This window comes from Corvus cornix, chromosome 1 (genome assembly GCF_000738735.6).
Source record: "Corvus cornix cornix isolate S_Up_H32 chromosome 1, ASM73873v5, whole genome shotgun sequence".
Classification (NCBI taxonomy): domain Eukaryota; kingdom Metazoa; phylum Chordata; class Aves; order Passeriformes; family Corvidae; genus Corvus; species Corvus cornix.
In genome coordinates, this window is record NC_046332.1 from 20,968,200 (window position 1) to 20,983,399 (window position 15,200).

The 15,200-nt window shown below is 41.5% G+C and overlaps 1 protein-coding gene across 1 annotated transcript; it reads right to left on the reverse strand.

Annotated features, from left to right (window-relative positions):
• Window positions 1-2,171: 2,171 nt before the first annotated feature.
• Window positions 2,172-14,527, reverse strand: LNP1 (leukemia NUP98 fusion partner 1). Its single transcript, XM_010395901.4, has 3 exons — window positions 14,167-14,527; window positions 7,739-7,981; window positions 2,172-5,708 (listed from the first exon to the last, which is right to left on the reverse strand). Exons 1-3 carry the CDS (start codon window positions 14,314-14,316, stop codon window positions 5,508-5,510), a joined length of 594 nt encoding a protein of 197 aa, XP_010394203.1. The 5' UTR covers window positions 14,317-14,527; the 3' UTR covers window positions 2,172-5,507.
• Window positions 14,528-15,200: the final 673 nt, after the last annotated feature.

The following is a 15,200-nucleotide window of genomic DNA, read 5'->3' on the forward strand; positions in this document are numbered from 1 at the left end:
GTTTAGTGGCTCACCTCTGGACTCATTTCAACAGGTCAACATCTTTCTCATGTTGAGGACTCCAGAACTGGACACAGTACATCAACTAGCTGGGAATTAATAGAACTGATTGCTCCCTCTCTGCCGTGCCAGCTCTGAACTGCAGCCATTGAAACACCCAGCTGCTCACAGCTCCTTTAGAGCACTGTGTTCCCCTTTTCCACTGATACAGCTATTTAAGGAATGGCATGCTTTGTCTGCAGCAGCTTCAGTGTGGCCCACCATTTTTACCTTCGGTCTTTCCATCAGTGCAAAACTTTGTTAAAAGCCACTGAAGACAATACTGAGGGTTCTCCTGCCTTCTAAGTAGCTTCTCTAATATGGGATTACTGTGGCAGCTTCAACACACACACCTTTCAGTCACCAGCATTTAGGGTTTAGTCCAGATCTGTCCTTCCTCTACTCTCTATATTGCAAGTAACAGAAAATAAGGCCCTGGAGTTTGCCTTGATCTCTCTTTGTGAAAGCTGTGCATGTAGTGAAGTTCTGTGCTCCTGTCAGTCCCCAAGTCACCATGAGAAATTTCACATGGATCCAAATCTTCTTGCTTCAACTGAAAAGAAATTTTTATCAGTCTTAAGCATTCTCAGCTCAGAATTGCTTTGGATTAGGTAATACATTGCAGTGCATACCATGAGTGAATGATGGATGTTATGGTTGATGTCCATTGACCAGTTGAGACCTGAATTATCCTAATGTGAGAATCCTTTTGTTCCATGCAAAAGGCATCAAAGGAATGGAAGATCTCAGAAGCAGCCTCATCTGCAGCTGTGGGTATGTAGAACTTGGCACAATGGAGAAGGAATTCATGAATATATATTTTGCATCCCAAATTCTGGGCTAAACTGTGATTGTCACTCCTGTACAGGTGAGAGCAGCCCAAAGTTACTTTGTTCTCCTTGAGGACCTTTTATTGCTGCTGGGACCACTAGAGCAAAGAAATGCCCTAATCATTCCTCTCTGCCAGGCATAAACTTGCCAGGCTAATCTAAAATCACTGTACCTGCTTTCTGACAGACAAATTTCTCTGTATAGGAGTCCTCAGGGAGTAGACCCACTATATTTAAAAGGCTTATGAGAAACATTTAAGATGTATTTTGTGTATACAGGAAGAGCAGTATATCAAATGAGAGCCATTGCATAATGGTACAGGAAGGGTTGCTTTTCAAAGGACCAAATCTTAGCATTCACCTCATATCATGGGATATGGCTACAGGCAACCATGTCCATGCATCCTTCTGCTTGAGCTTTAGAGCAAAAAAGAGTTAATTTTTGGTACTTCATTATCGGAAACAGGACAAATTCTCCAGTCTGAGGACTCTCTTTAGGGCCCTCGATGGCTTTTTGATGAAAACTGTCACAAGTTGGTTGGTCTTCTCAATACACCAAAACTCTGTCAGTTTGGAAGATATATGAACTGAAGCATTTTCACAAACATATAAGAAGGACAAGAATGCATCCAGTATGACAGAATATTGATGCTCCTTGTATCACTTACTTCTCTCATTTTCTGTCTGACCTCAGGGACAAGACACAGCTGAGAGGAATTATCTTTTTCCAAAGAACTGTAGATCTTGAGCTGGGATTCAGAGGAATCCTTCTAATAGGAGAATAGCATCTGCCAAGCCAATCTAAACAGTGAAAATGAAAATCAACGTGCTACGAGCAATGTTTTCTATGATGAGTGGGTTTATTTTCACATTTGTTCTCGCACAGTTACCTAAAGCTCTGGCACAACAACTGCAGGCAGAGCATTCTTCATGAAGTTTGTTGTATTTCAGTGTTCAATTCTCTCATTGAAAGACTTAGATTTTGGCTGTAATGTCTCTCTGGAAATATTTCAAGACCTGTTTGTTTACAACAGTTTTGGCAGGAGGCTGTGGTAAGCTCAAAGTCCCGTGATTATGATTCATTGCTGTGTGAATAATTTCAGTTATCAATCTTGATTATATTTCTATGTGGCTTTACACTATTCACATGTACACTGAAGGCATTCAGAGCCAGGGCTGTGCTTACCCAAATACCATTTTTTGTGCTAAAGAACAAAAAACTGCCAATGAATATTTTAATATTTTTGTATTTAATATTTTGTTTCTTTTTTTTTTAATGGGTATTATATTCTTCTTCAGTTATACATTGTGGTTGCTTTATTTTTATTTTATTCATGCATTTAAGTATTTCCCTTTTTTTTTCCAACAAAGGATTGTTGTATGTACATAAATACAGTTGTTACATCATTTTACCTGTGTGGGTTATGACATTCCATGTACCAGTACATGATAAGTTAATCAGCACTCAAAATTTAATTCATCCTCCAAACCACGCTGCAATTAAACAATACCTGAGAAGCAAGCATAAATATTTTGCTTTGGGAATGCCCACCCAACAGATGAGGTAACCACAACTGATGTTCTTAGCCCTCTCAATTTAATTCATCCTCCAAACCACGCTGCAATTAAACAATACCTGAGAAGCAAGCATAAATATTTTGCTTTGGGAATGCCCACCCAACAGATGAGGTAACCACAACTGATGTTCTTAGCCCTCTCAGAAAACACTGGGGTATAACTCACTCTTGAAAGGTTTGTATGTATCCACATCTTCCCTTCCCACAGGAGCACTTTCTAGCTAGCCTGAAGTGCTGGAAGAATCCACAGGGATTCTTGAACATTTTACCAGACCATGGTCTTCCACTTGTAAGACACAGCAAGTTCAATATTTCCTTCATGGGTCGCTGAATCACACCAGTTTTCCTGCTCGTTCCCCTTTCTGTTTCATGTTTTCAGTATTTCTTCTTAATGAGCATTTTGGATATTTTTGTCCCTTTGTCTTCACTTCCCACTGAAGCCTGACCTCCGTCATATCCAAGGTTTGGATGCTGATGCAACTTGCAGCCATCCCACTCTTGCAAAGGGCAGAAAACGCAAACAGTGTTTGCCCAGGAATGGGAGTTTGTGCAGAAACTGCCCGCAGCCAGCCCTGTTGCTCTGGGAATTCAGGATGGAATCAAGGCAGTGACCATTTTTTTCGTCAGTTGAGACTGAACTAGTGACCTACTGTGAGAATGAAAACCCTCTGGAGTCTTTCTGACTACTTGTATATTCCACTTCCTGTGGAAACAGAAATATCAGACGTGCCATTGCAATCAGATTCCTGTTTGGATGGTTACCTTCCTTCCCAAATTTGTTACTAAATACTTGTTAATTTCTGTGGAGAATTATTTCATGCTATCATGCAAGTTTCAGTCCTTCTAAGTAATACTATTGCCTCAGACTGGATGGGACTGAGCTGGAAAGGGCTGTTGGTCTAATCAGCCATGATATGAAGCAAGGGAGAACACTTTTGAATAAAAAAAGGACATTATGTGAAAGCTTCTGTTTCCAGAGTCACACCATGGGGCTGATGGGCCAGTTCAAAAGCACATGAACACTTACAGGCTCTCCCATCAGAGAGATGGGATTTGGTGGAACATGGGGGAGCTGTTTACAGGCAGAGCTGCCCAGCTGCCTCGGTGGCCAGTGAGGCTTCTCTGTGCTTTTAGGGAGATGGTAATCAGCAAGTCAGAGGCAGCCACACATGGCTCTCCTATTTTAGCTCTGTTTCCTGTTTTGTTTCCATCAGGTGTGGTGTACAACCAGCATGTTGGTCTGATGAACACAAGCAAATTCTGCTGGGGCCAGTTGAGTTAACCTGTCTGTAAAACAGGAGGAGGCAGCTGATGGCCTGAAATGCAGGCAAAGCTGATGCAGACATGGCATTCAGCTCTCCCAAGACGTGAGGACAGGCTGCTACCTGAAAGGATGTATGTGAGAGGTTTCATCTGAAGAACTCAGACACTGCTGGCCATGTTCCTTTCTATCCAGATCTTTTGTAATGCAGCCTTCAGATTAAGGTTGTAAAGGGAAAGTCATCTGTATGTAAGTTTTGGCTGACAGAAGAACTTTGTAAAAATTCAATCTGGATTGGGAAGGACAGGAACTATGCATAGGAACATTTTTGCATTATTAGATTTATTAGTTTATAATATATGTTACCAGGTAAGAAGCAATTTACAAGCATCAGTAAGGGTTCAATTGCTTTCTCATATATCCCCCAAAGCCCTAAACAAAAAAATCAAACAACGCAATCCCTTAATGGAGATAAGTGTTACAAAATTTTAAGGATGCCCTAAGTTTTTAAAGGGCTGAATATTCAAAAGTAAGGCTCTAAGGTAAATTAGTAAGATCTTTGTTAATTACAGAAAAATCACAGGAAGAACATCCATCAGACCTTGACTTTTGCTCATGACTTCATTCGTCTTCACTCTTTTCTAACTGTATTATCCAAACCAGGCTTTCTCCATAGTAGGCCTGGGGAGTTTATTCCCAAAGAGAGCAGGGTTGTATCTGCAGAGAACACTGGCATGTTGAAGAAAGGTGGGCATAGTGGGATTGTGGGAGTGTGTATCTGCTTGTGAGCATGTGGAGATGAGATTTACACCTGTGTTCAGGAGATCCTCAGCCAGAGGAACAGAGTTTTCCTAAGTCCTGCTTATCATAGACAGCCAGTTTGGCCCAAGTTCTGGAAAAGAAAAAAGGGTTGCAATGCCTCAGCAACCTCTTGAGGAGATTATATGGAAATATGAGAGACAGAACATCTCTGACTTTACTAGAGAATTTTCAGCAAGGCTCAAATTTTGATGAAGCAAAAGTAGAGATGTAGTAAAAGAGGTTGGCAGCTACACGGCAGGGCTATAAACTGGTATATGGAGAGGGGGAAGGCCACAAAAGAAGCAAGGTGATGAGGGTAAAGCTGGGAGAAAAAACTAGCTGTGTGACTGGGGAAATGGGACTGAGGACATGGGAGAGGGCTGGGAGATGCCAGAGAAACCAGAGTCATACTGCATAGGGATAGGAAAAGCAGAGAAGTGAGACATCAGGGAGGTGTAGGAGAAAACACGGGCTTCTTTCCTCTTCCCTTACTTACATAAATTTGGAGCTGAAAGACTGTCAAATCAAAAAGATACCTGTTTTCAAGACAAATCTCAGTGAATGTCAGGGGCAGGAAGCAGTGTATGCTGCTTACGTGTACTTTTTTCTACCCAAACCTACCAAAAAGCCTGTTTTCCATTAAAAAAGGAACATAAGGCTTTGCATGGCTCTGTAATACATAGATGGTGGTCTCCTCTACAATGAACACATCCACTACTGTCCTGCTGCAATGCTAAATTTGCCTGAGACCCTCTTAGAGTGGTTAATTTCTAACTTAGATCTTGCTACCAATACACTCCTATGACAAAGGTCACATTTCTAAAGACAAAAGTAAAGAAAGGAAGGTAGTAACATGGTGCCAGTAATGCAGTTGAATTTTACTTTTAATTTACAGCTTAGGGGTTATTCTAGCTAATAGGCCTCTTCTAGTCAAAACAGAACAAGAATGCTCCCTCTGCTCTTCAGGGGGAGTGTTAAGATTGATAATCTCAATGCATTCTAGCTGCCTGTGCATACATAACCTTTCTGAGTGCTTGTTTGTGATGGAAACTGTTCGCTGTGTTTTGCAGGTACTTCTGAATCTTCAGCTTCTTCCCGCTCTCTCCTTGGCTCTGATTTCTCTCCCGTTTTCTTATGAGACTTGCTTTTTCTCAAATGCAACTTTTCTCTTTCTCGTCTCTCCTTTACACCTTCAGGTTGCTAAAAGGCAGGGGAAAAATAGCAGGGAATTAAAAGTGACTCCTATAAGAACAAAAAAAAAGCTCATTATGTTATTTCACGATGAAACAAAATATTCCAGTAACCTGCCTCATCAAGATCGGCTTTACCATGATGGGCTCAAATTCAAGGCCCAAGGCAGTCACCCTGAAGCTCAGCAAGAAGCAACACACATGCTTTGATTTTACTCTGTATATGATAGGAGGGTCACCGGCCAAGTGGACTTGAAGAGGAGAGCAGACAGGAGGGAGAGAGGAAGGGGGTCTGAGTTTTCAGCCCAGACTCTGTTTCTGTCCTTTCACTTGATCCATCTTTATGTGCCTGAAAGCTGCTCAGTGCCAGCTGCAAAGACCTCACTGAAAACAAGGTCATGAAGGGTTCTCAAAGACACATCTATCAGACAAAAGCAATATGCAGGGAAGGAGATGAATTACCTTTCCCACAATGTTCACCTGTCTGATCATGGTGGTTTGAAATGCACCCACAGAGCTCAGAATGCAAAAAAATGCTCCATTTGGAGACATCGGTTTAAGCTCAAATTTCCTTTCAGATCTCTGACCAATTGCTCAGTTCTTTGAGATTCTCAAGTCTTTCACATCTCCCAAACTGCAATGGTGACTGAGGGAATGACAACTTGGTCTGCTTGAAAAACAGACTAAAATACACACCTCACTGCTGATTACAGAGGGGCATTGGAATCCAAGCTTTTAACTGGAACTGAAGCCATATTTAACACATTATGCTTGCTATACCTAATCATACAACTATACACTCACAGACTTTCTAAACACAGGCATTTTTGAGAAATTATAAATGAGAAAGCAGACAACCACTGGTGAATGCTGGCACATGAGGCAATGTAAATTTCCAAATGAAATCAACTGAAGAGCTCCTAAAGAGGAAAAAGAAGATTAGGGAATGCATTTGAAATTTTGACAATAGTGTAACAGTGCTGTCATCACCACAATTCTGCATATTCTTAGAGGACTGGTCATGCAAGGACTATAATTATGGGACTGATCATGTAATTATGCTGCTTATTGAAAAGAGACCTTTATTTCCCTTTTGCTGTGCAGAAGGTGTTCAAAGAGAGCTTAAAATTACTTTTCCATACAAACTGTCAGTGTCAAGAAACTGAAAAAAAAAAAAGATTTTTCCTTCTGTGGCTATTTGATGCTAATGTCAGGTGTTATTTAAGCACAACTTTTTGAATGGAGTGACAATTTGATAGTGTTCTTCTGATACTTAAAAGTGAGTTAGGATTTATTACCCTTTCTTCCATTGTGTGATGCAGCAGATATTATGTATCAAAATAATAAAAATATATTAAAGTGTCATAGACAAAAGATTGCTACTGGCTACTTCATCAATACACACCAGACAAAACAAATGCTCATGGCTCAGGACAGAATGATGGGGACAAGGAAGAAATGGGGGGAGAATCCCCTGCTGCCTGCATGCCCTTTCAGTGAAATTATGTTCAGCCACTTACAGCAGTAGCTGCTGCTGCAGCTGTGTGGTGACACTGCAGAAAGCAGATGGATGGAGTCCTGAGGGGCAAGAGAGAAGCCTCTCAAACACTGCAGTGTCTGGCAGTATTACAGATAACACCATATGGGTTAAGTCAGGTCAGCAGCAGTGAAAAAGTAAGCTGGGTCTTGCAGCAAAAGTGAAGCAAATCTGGGTTTATATTGTCATGTTTTGTTGTCACAGCCAGAGACTCTTCTGAAAACATTGCCATATGAGCCAGTGTGGTGTCTCATTTTGAGGATAAACATTCCTGAATAAGCCTAGACAGTAACACCACAACAAGAATCCTCACACTAATGATACAACTTTAACCTTGTTTGTGCTACTGTAGTAATTTGAGACCACATAATATGAGAAATTCCAATTGGAGTTTATGTCTGCACTTCCCCCAGCAATGTCACAGCAATTACACAAAGGATAAAGCTGACTTGGTTGCTTGGGCTTTTTTTTTCTGTAGTGATCTTAAGTTAGTTGTTACCTACCAAAGAAACTGAGCGTTTGCTTTTGAGATGCAATTGCTTTTCAAAGGACTCTGCAAATTCCTGAATGGAGTTTGATCTTGTCTCTGGGCATGAGCTGTCTGCTGAAGGTGTTCTGCTTGCCTTCCTGTGGCAGTGGCATTTGACATCTTGGTCTTGAAATTCCTTGGAGCCCCTGAGGTGGCCTGAAGATGAGCCTTTGGCAGAAGCATGAAGTTGTGTTGTATGGAGGGAGGAAAGCTTGGCCTGAAAAACAAAAGGTCTTTGTTGAGTAATGAATATTAAAGCAGATCACACAAGGAAGAATTTTTTTTCTGCCACAGAGACTCTCCAAACAGTGGTGCAAAGTGAAGGACCTTGCCCAGAATTCTGTGTCTTTCTTTTTATGTGCAGGAGAATCATACTGCCAAGAACCTGCTTTCTAAAGGCAGCAGAGGCAGAATTTCCTATTACTGCTGGGTTTGAGGATCTAAGTTTTGGCAAACAAATGAACATTTCAAATGTAAAGTGTGCTGGGTCCTCTTAGTGTTCACTGACACTAAAAGGAACTGGGATTCTTCATAACCTCAAAAACTCAGGCTTTGCGCCCAGCTGCAGTTTCTAGGCAGGACTCTCAAAAAGCATTACCCAGCCCTTTGCGGCCAGATGAGTCAGATAAGAGGTTTGATCCCCGGGTCAAATTCTCAGCATGGCCCACAGGCAGCCTGGATGCTTCATTGTCCATCTTTGAATTTTCAGCTGATTTCTTGGACACATTTGTCCCAAACTAATGAAGGAGCAGTTTCAGGGCACTGAGGGATACATCCCAACCAAAGAAGTGGTAGGAAACATACTTCCACAATTACATTTGCAGGACTGAAGTGAGGAGGGAGTAGACAGATGTTTAGTTTCTGTGTGATTCAATTTTCCCAGGCCTGGCATGCAGATAAAAGCTATTGATCTGCATCAGCTATGTTTAATTGAATGTCTGTAAAGGAGATACAGAACTGCTGTGTCCTGCGGAGTCATGTGTTGGTGGTTTTACTAATGGACAGACCTGTAGAAGAGATGGGTGAGAAGGACACCACACAGGGCCAGGGATACCCCGAACCCTGCCAGCTGTTGATGCTTTTTCAGGATGAGTAGCTGAACACTGATAAGATGCAGATGGTGAAAATTGTGAGAGATGGGAGGTACTGAAAATTACACCCCTGCAGGTGTCAGATTAAAGCATTCTAGGCACCCAGGTGCTGCATACATTTTTGAATGCATGTATGTTTTGGACATTATGAGGAATTTCTTCACAGAAAGGATGGTTAGGCATTGGAATGGGCTGCCCAGAGAGGTGGTGGAGTCACTGTCCCTGGAGGTGTTTATGGAAAGACTGGATGTGGCACCCAGTGCCATGGTCTAACTGGCATGGTGGTGGTTTGGTCAAAGGTTGGACTCAACGATCTCAGGGGTCTTTTCCAAGCCAGTTGATTCTGTGTTTTGTATAAGCCCGGTGCTAAGTCTTCAGCTACTAAGTAACTATGAGAAGTTCTGCTGGCTTTAAGGGAGCTGTGATTGTTTATAACAAATGAAGCCTTATCCTACAGGTTCTGCAGAGCTTTCTAAGAAAATCCAGTAGAAAACCTTACACTCAGAGTAGGTGTGTGTCTTGGTTGTTTTGTTATTTTAACAAACAGGGGAAAACTAAACCAACTTGGTATAGCGTTCACATGAATCTACAAACCTTGGACTGCAAGGGACCTGAAACATGTCCTGCACACAATTTCATGCACTCTGGTCCAGATGCTGCTATAAATGTATTGGCACAACAGGAACCTATGCAGCCTTTCTCTGAATAGTGGGGCTGTGCATTCATATGGCTGTGGCTACATCACTTTAGACAGGCTTGATGAGAGATGCTAAATATAATAAATCTCACACCCAACAGAAGTACCTAATAAGGAGAGTTTACAAAAAATATGGTACTGGTTTTTTTTCCAGGCATAAGCTTACTATGTCCAGTATTATGGACTGTCTCTGAGAGTAGTGTTAACGATTTCTGCCATGTCGTTTTTACTTTGGTTTCAAACCAGTCAATACAGCTGTAAGTTCTGTAAGGTCATATTGTATTGTTACTTTAGAAAGCATCAAAGCAATCACATTGTGCTCAAGGGACGAGAGCACACATGCCATGCCAGGCTCAACAAGCTAAATGTCTTCTCTGTCATTTTAATGGCATCAACATATATTCTTTCCTGGAAATAAAAATTGTCTCATGGTAAAAATCACTGGTATCTGTTCCTAGAGGGTTTGGGGAAAAAAAAACAAACTACAAACACAGGAGGACAGCTGAAATGGGGGATTGTATTCTATCCTGTTTTGCAATGTCTGTAAATGTTTTCTTTTACTAAGACATTGCTTTTTAATTTCCCTTCACAGATAGAATTACAGTGAAGCCCTCAACAAAAAGACTGCAGTTTACCTACCAATATGGCAGCAATGGTCCAGAAAAGGGACAGCCTTTCCTCTGAAATGCCCATCTGCCTCAGTGGGCTAAGGGTAAAGCTACACAGATAGGTCTATGCAATCATATTACTGTGACTGTGCCTTCTCTCACAGTGCTTTGCATGATACATTAAATTCTCCACCATCAAAATGGGGATTTTTTGCCAGTGCTGGGAAAGCCAGAAGCACCAAGGGATCTCAGGGATTGTTTCTCTTTACCATTAGTACTCCTTTTTTTCTGTGTTGGGTAAAGGCCACTCATGCTCAGTGTGTCTATTTACAAAACAGCTAATCTTCTGCTAATTGCCCATCTCAAACACACAAAAGTTACACAAACAAAAATAATTCACACAACAAAACTTGTTGTCAGTATAATTTGCCTTATCTCTTTCTCAGTTTCTGTTGTAGACAAGTTAATTGCTTACATCTTTTGGGCTTGATCTGAGAGCTTGCACAGCTGTCAGTAAGAAAATTAATCTTCAGTGTGTCAGCACAAGTGATCATTGTTTGCTGGAGTTTACACAATGTCCCGAGTATTTTAGGGATATTTTGAAACATCTGACATTCAGATGCTCTCCCATGGCTTCATTTCCTTCAGAGAAGCTTATAGACAAACACATATTTCTTAAAAATGTTTTGGTCTGGGCTCCAATTGGTCTATAGTAACAATATTGTGGTAGATCACTCTAAGTTTAGTTTAAATTAAATGTCAGTAGCTTCAACAGCAGTCAGTTGTTCTGCTCCCACTCTCAGCTGCTCTTAGCAATTTTCTCCTGTGAGCAACAATGTCTATTTGAAGGTGGATACATGTATGGGGTTGTAAAACTCTTACCAGTTCTCCTTTGCCTCCAATCTTTTCCTTACAACAAAATGTCTGGGAAGTAAGAACTGTTCTGAACCAAAATGATGTAGGATAACTAGAATGTGTCAAGGAAAGTAATAACTGGAGGCTTCAAAAAGAGTATCACAGTTAATTTGTCTAAAGCTTGCCAGGGGAACAAGTTAAATAAAGGAGAAGGAAACAGATGACTTAATTGTCCCGTTTTCACATTCAGTGTTGGCCCACAGCAACATACACAACTCTGAGCTTTCCAGGAGAGTGGAGCTACGTGTTGTTTTAGCCTGAGTGTGGAGTTACGTGTTTTAGCCTGACTTGCCAGTGACCCAGGGAAGGATGAATATAATTTTGTGTTCCCCTCTGCAGAATGTGAATGACAATAGCAAAAGCATTTTGCAAAGCTCATCTCAGTACTATGTGTGAGGTACACCAAGATATTGGGGAAAAAATAATGAAAACTGTTGTTAGTTTGGGAGTTATTTTACAAAGCTTTATCCGAATTTGGGATGGGGGCTGTACCACAATAGGATACCACAGGAGTTTATTTTTGTCTCTGAGGTGGGAGCAGGGGCTTGAATGTCTTACTACAGGACAGGAAAAACTACAAAGATCAATACACCAGTTTGGAGCTGAAAATGATTTTGCAGTAGAACCACCTTTTGTGCCACCCTGAGAGCACGTAGCTGTGTAGCACCAAAAGGCTTGTGGGGCAGAAGCAGTTCACATGGGCAGGACTGCTCTGCTGCTGATGCCCTGAATACCAGCCTTGGATGTGAGACCAAGTGAGCTGGCAGTGCTCTTTTGGCTGTTCCACTGCACCTGCACAAGGAGCTCTTGCCAACAGCTGTGTCAGAACCTGATTTTCATGTAAACAGTGGAGTTATCTCAATTTTCAGTGTTGAGACAGAAGAAAGGATACACTGTGATCTGCTGTGGAGGTACTAACGTTCAGAAGAGATGCAGTCTAATCTCAGTTATTACACCTCCTGATAATTAGCACTGTTCTGATAAAATGAAGACAATGTTTAAATAACAGTACCAGGGTTTTGAATCTTACAAGAGTTATAATTTGTAATAATTAATCTTACAGTTGTTATAATTTGTAGTAACTATGAAAAAACCACACATCCAGGTGCAATAGCAAGCTACTGCTCTCAAAAAGGAGATGCTCTTTCTGGAGGTATTTCTAAGGCATCAGTAGTGCCCACTTGTTTAACTTCTGGCTTTGGTTAAAGACAACGTGTACTAATGCTCTTTATTACCAACTACTCAGCTTCCAAATCAAGAGTTCATTTCAAAATGTATCCCCAAACCCTAAAATTCCCAAAAAAATCTTCCCGTCTCATTCCTCCAGCCAACTTCAGGCACTGAGAAAAAAAGCAGTCAAAATTTACATCTTCTGTATGAAACCAGTGGAGCAAGACAAATTTGTGTGAAGCATTAATGTAAAGGCCAGACATAATTAAGTGCACACAATATCTTTAGCTCATTAAACAGTAACATCAAAAAATCACAGTCTTTCTGTCAGCCAGCTTAATCTAAATTCCAGGTACGGATTCAGGAATGCAAGTATAGCAAAGTATTTGAATAGCTATTAGCTAAATATTTAAATAGCTTTTGAACAAACTGAATATAAGGACATGCTTCAAATGAAATGTCTGTGCACACATGAATACAGCCACAAATACACAAGAAGATGTGTTCAGCATGTTGCTGAATGGAAAGTGATTTAAAGTACATTCTTACACTCCAGTTTCTATTGAGGCCTAAAGAAATCACATCTGCAAGGATCTCTGAGTGAAAAAAATAAAATACAGTAAAGATAACTAACCTCCTCCCCCCCACCCCCATTAATAAACATTATATATTCAGCATTCTGATGGAATACAGCAGCAAAGCTCTAGCTCAGAGTCTGTCTTGCAACCTGTGGCCGAGGTGAAATATAACAGTAAATAACAAACATGGCTGATCAGACCAGAAGTTATGAATGAAGGTTACCTCTCCAGCCTGTCCAAGAATTCAAAGAGGGAGGAAGTGGTTTTGGACTCCTTCATTTTTCTTAGCCAGTTTTTTTGGAAACAAAAAATCCCACAGCTTAGAACATGACAGCTGCAGTGGAGAACAACTTGCAAGGTGGAAACATAGAATGGCACAAAAAAATGTTTGGAAAAGATTAGCTGTTTCTCCCCAATGTACTAGCATTTGCTTTGTTGCAGCCATAATGATCTAAGGATATAAGTAAATAATGGTTTGTAAAGGAAAATAGTATGTCTGTTAAGACAACTGATTGTTTTTCCAACTGTCATTGGAAAAAAAGGAGACAGATTTGGACTACCTAAATGTTCTTTTAAAAGTTGAAATAAAAGCAACAATCTTTGAATAAAGAGAGACTGTGAACAGCTGTTTTCAGTTTAACCTAATTTTGATAATCACTTAGTTGTGAGCTGCCTTCTGCACGTGAACCTGCCCCTTTCCCAACTGTTTTGTTAGTTAAAGAATAAAAAATGTACTTCTACCTTAAAATCTTACTTCACAGTTTAGTAAGCTTTGTTTTATATCACTGTTTTCAGAGTCAGATATTTTAAACCAGGAGGGACTGCATCCTCTAGCTTAAAACAGAAGTTACCCCTGAAAACAGGTGGGTCCCAAGAGGTAAAGGGTAAAATTTCCTGGAGACAGTATAGTTGCAGAATTAGGTCCAAATCTTTTTAATACATATGGAGTTATACAGTTTTTCACATAAGAACAGACTCATTACAGACCATCTTGAAGTACGCAGGTGCAAAATGTTTTGATCTCTGCCAGGTTGTGCTGAGCAGCCAGAACAACATTGTAATACATAGTTAGGCAGCTATCACACACTTCTTACATTTCTGGTCCTGTCATCACTTACCTTGGAGTTTACCAGTTTTCCTGTATTCCAAGACCACAGAGGCCTGACCCTGGCAGACAGTTAAGTTCAAAAAGCAACTAGTAGCTGCCAGCAGGAACTGAACTTACTTGGCAAGGTGTCCCATTCTCCTCCTCATACATCCCTAGGGCCCTGCCTCTGGGGATGGAAGTTATATTTATACATAAATCACATGCACACACAGAGAAAGCTGCACACAGCTCTTACCGGTAGGGATGCTCTCCTTTCACTACAGAGTCGTGTCTGACGTTTCTTGAGGCCTCTGCCTTCTTTCTCCTTCTCATCGATCAAGTTGTGGCCCCAGAAGCTGCTCATCCATTTTGCAAAGAAAATATCATCATCCTCATCATATTCCATGCACAGATGCTCCAAACTTGGGCGGGGGGAGGGGGGTCTCCCAACCAGACAAGGCAAAGCAAGGTCAAATTCTACCACCAGGCCAGTAGCTTCACACTGTTCTGCCAACAAGAGGAAGCAGAGGCACAGTTTCAACCACTCTTTCAGCACTCCCTCCCCAAAACCTGTCTCACTGCAGCCCTGGGCACCATCTAAACATAAGTGCACCCTTTCTCATCTCTTTTGAACAAGGTTTCCTTTAACCTTTCCATTGCAGCGATGTCCAATATGACACTGCCGCAGGGGGCGGGTGGCAGGGCTGTGGCTGCTCCCTGTGTTGCTGCTGAGTGCCCCAGCTGTCAATACCGATGCAGAATTACCCACAGTTACATGCCTGCGGGGGGCCTACACAGGCTCAAAGTAGGCTTGTGATTTTTGAGAAGCAGAATTGACATATTGATGTTGGTCAGAAGCTGGCACAGCTGCTTGCAGAGACCTAGCTGGCTCTGTGGGAGGGAGCACAAATGGCCCACTCTTCTGCTGTTGCTCTCTCTCTCCTGACTTCTGTTGCCTCTGCTCCTCCTTCAGTATTTAGGAAACATGGTCTGTCTAGGTAGAAGCCCTCCCTGAAGCAACTGCTTATTCATTTTTGGGTTATGACAGTGTAAGCTTGCAGCTGCTGCTTTTCACCTGAGTAATTTCATCATTCAGGGCCATCTCAGGGTTATGGGAGGTCCTGCCTCACTTGAATGCACTCAGGGTAAAAATGTGCTGGTTCTTCCTCACCAGCCCTGGGTGTAAGCCATACAAGCCTTGCCTACACCACAGAACAGAACAGGCCCAGGGATTGATTTTTGGCGCTCAGATCAAGTATCTAAACTGACCACATGTACCCTATGTGGTGT

Coding starts and splice junctions, on each gene's coding strand:
- LNP1 (XM_010395901.4), bottom strand. CDS start 14,316: ATGGAATATGATGAGGATGATGATATTTTCTTTGCAAAATGGATGAGC. Junction 7,982..14,166: donor AAAGGAGAGCATCCCTACCG/GTAAGAGCTGTG, acceptor TTTGTTTTTCAG/GCCAAGCTTTCCTCCCTCCA. Junction 5,709..7,738: donor GCAAACGCTCAGTTTCTTTG/GTAGGTAACAAC, acceptor CCTGCCTTTTAG/CAACCTGAAGGTGTAAAGGA.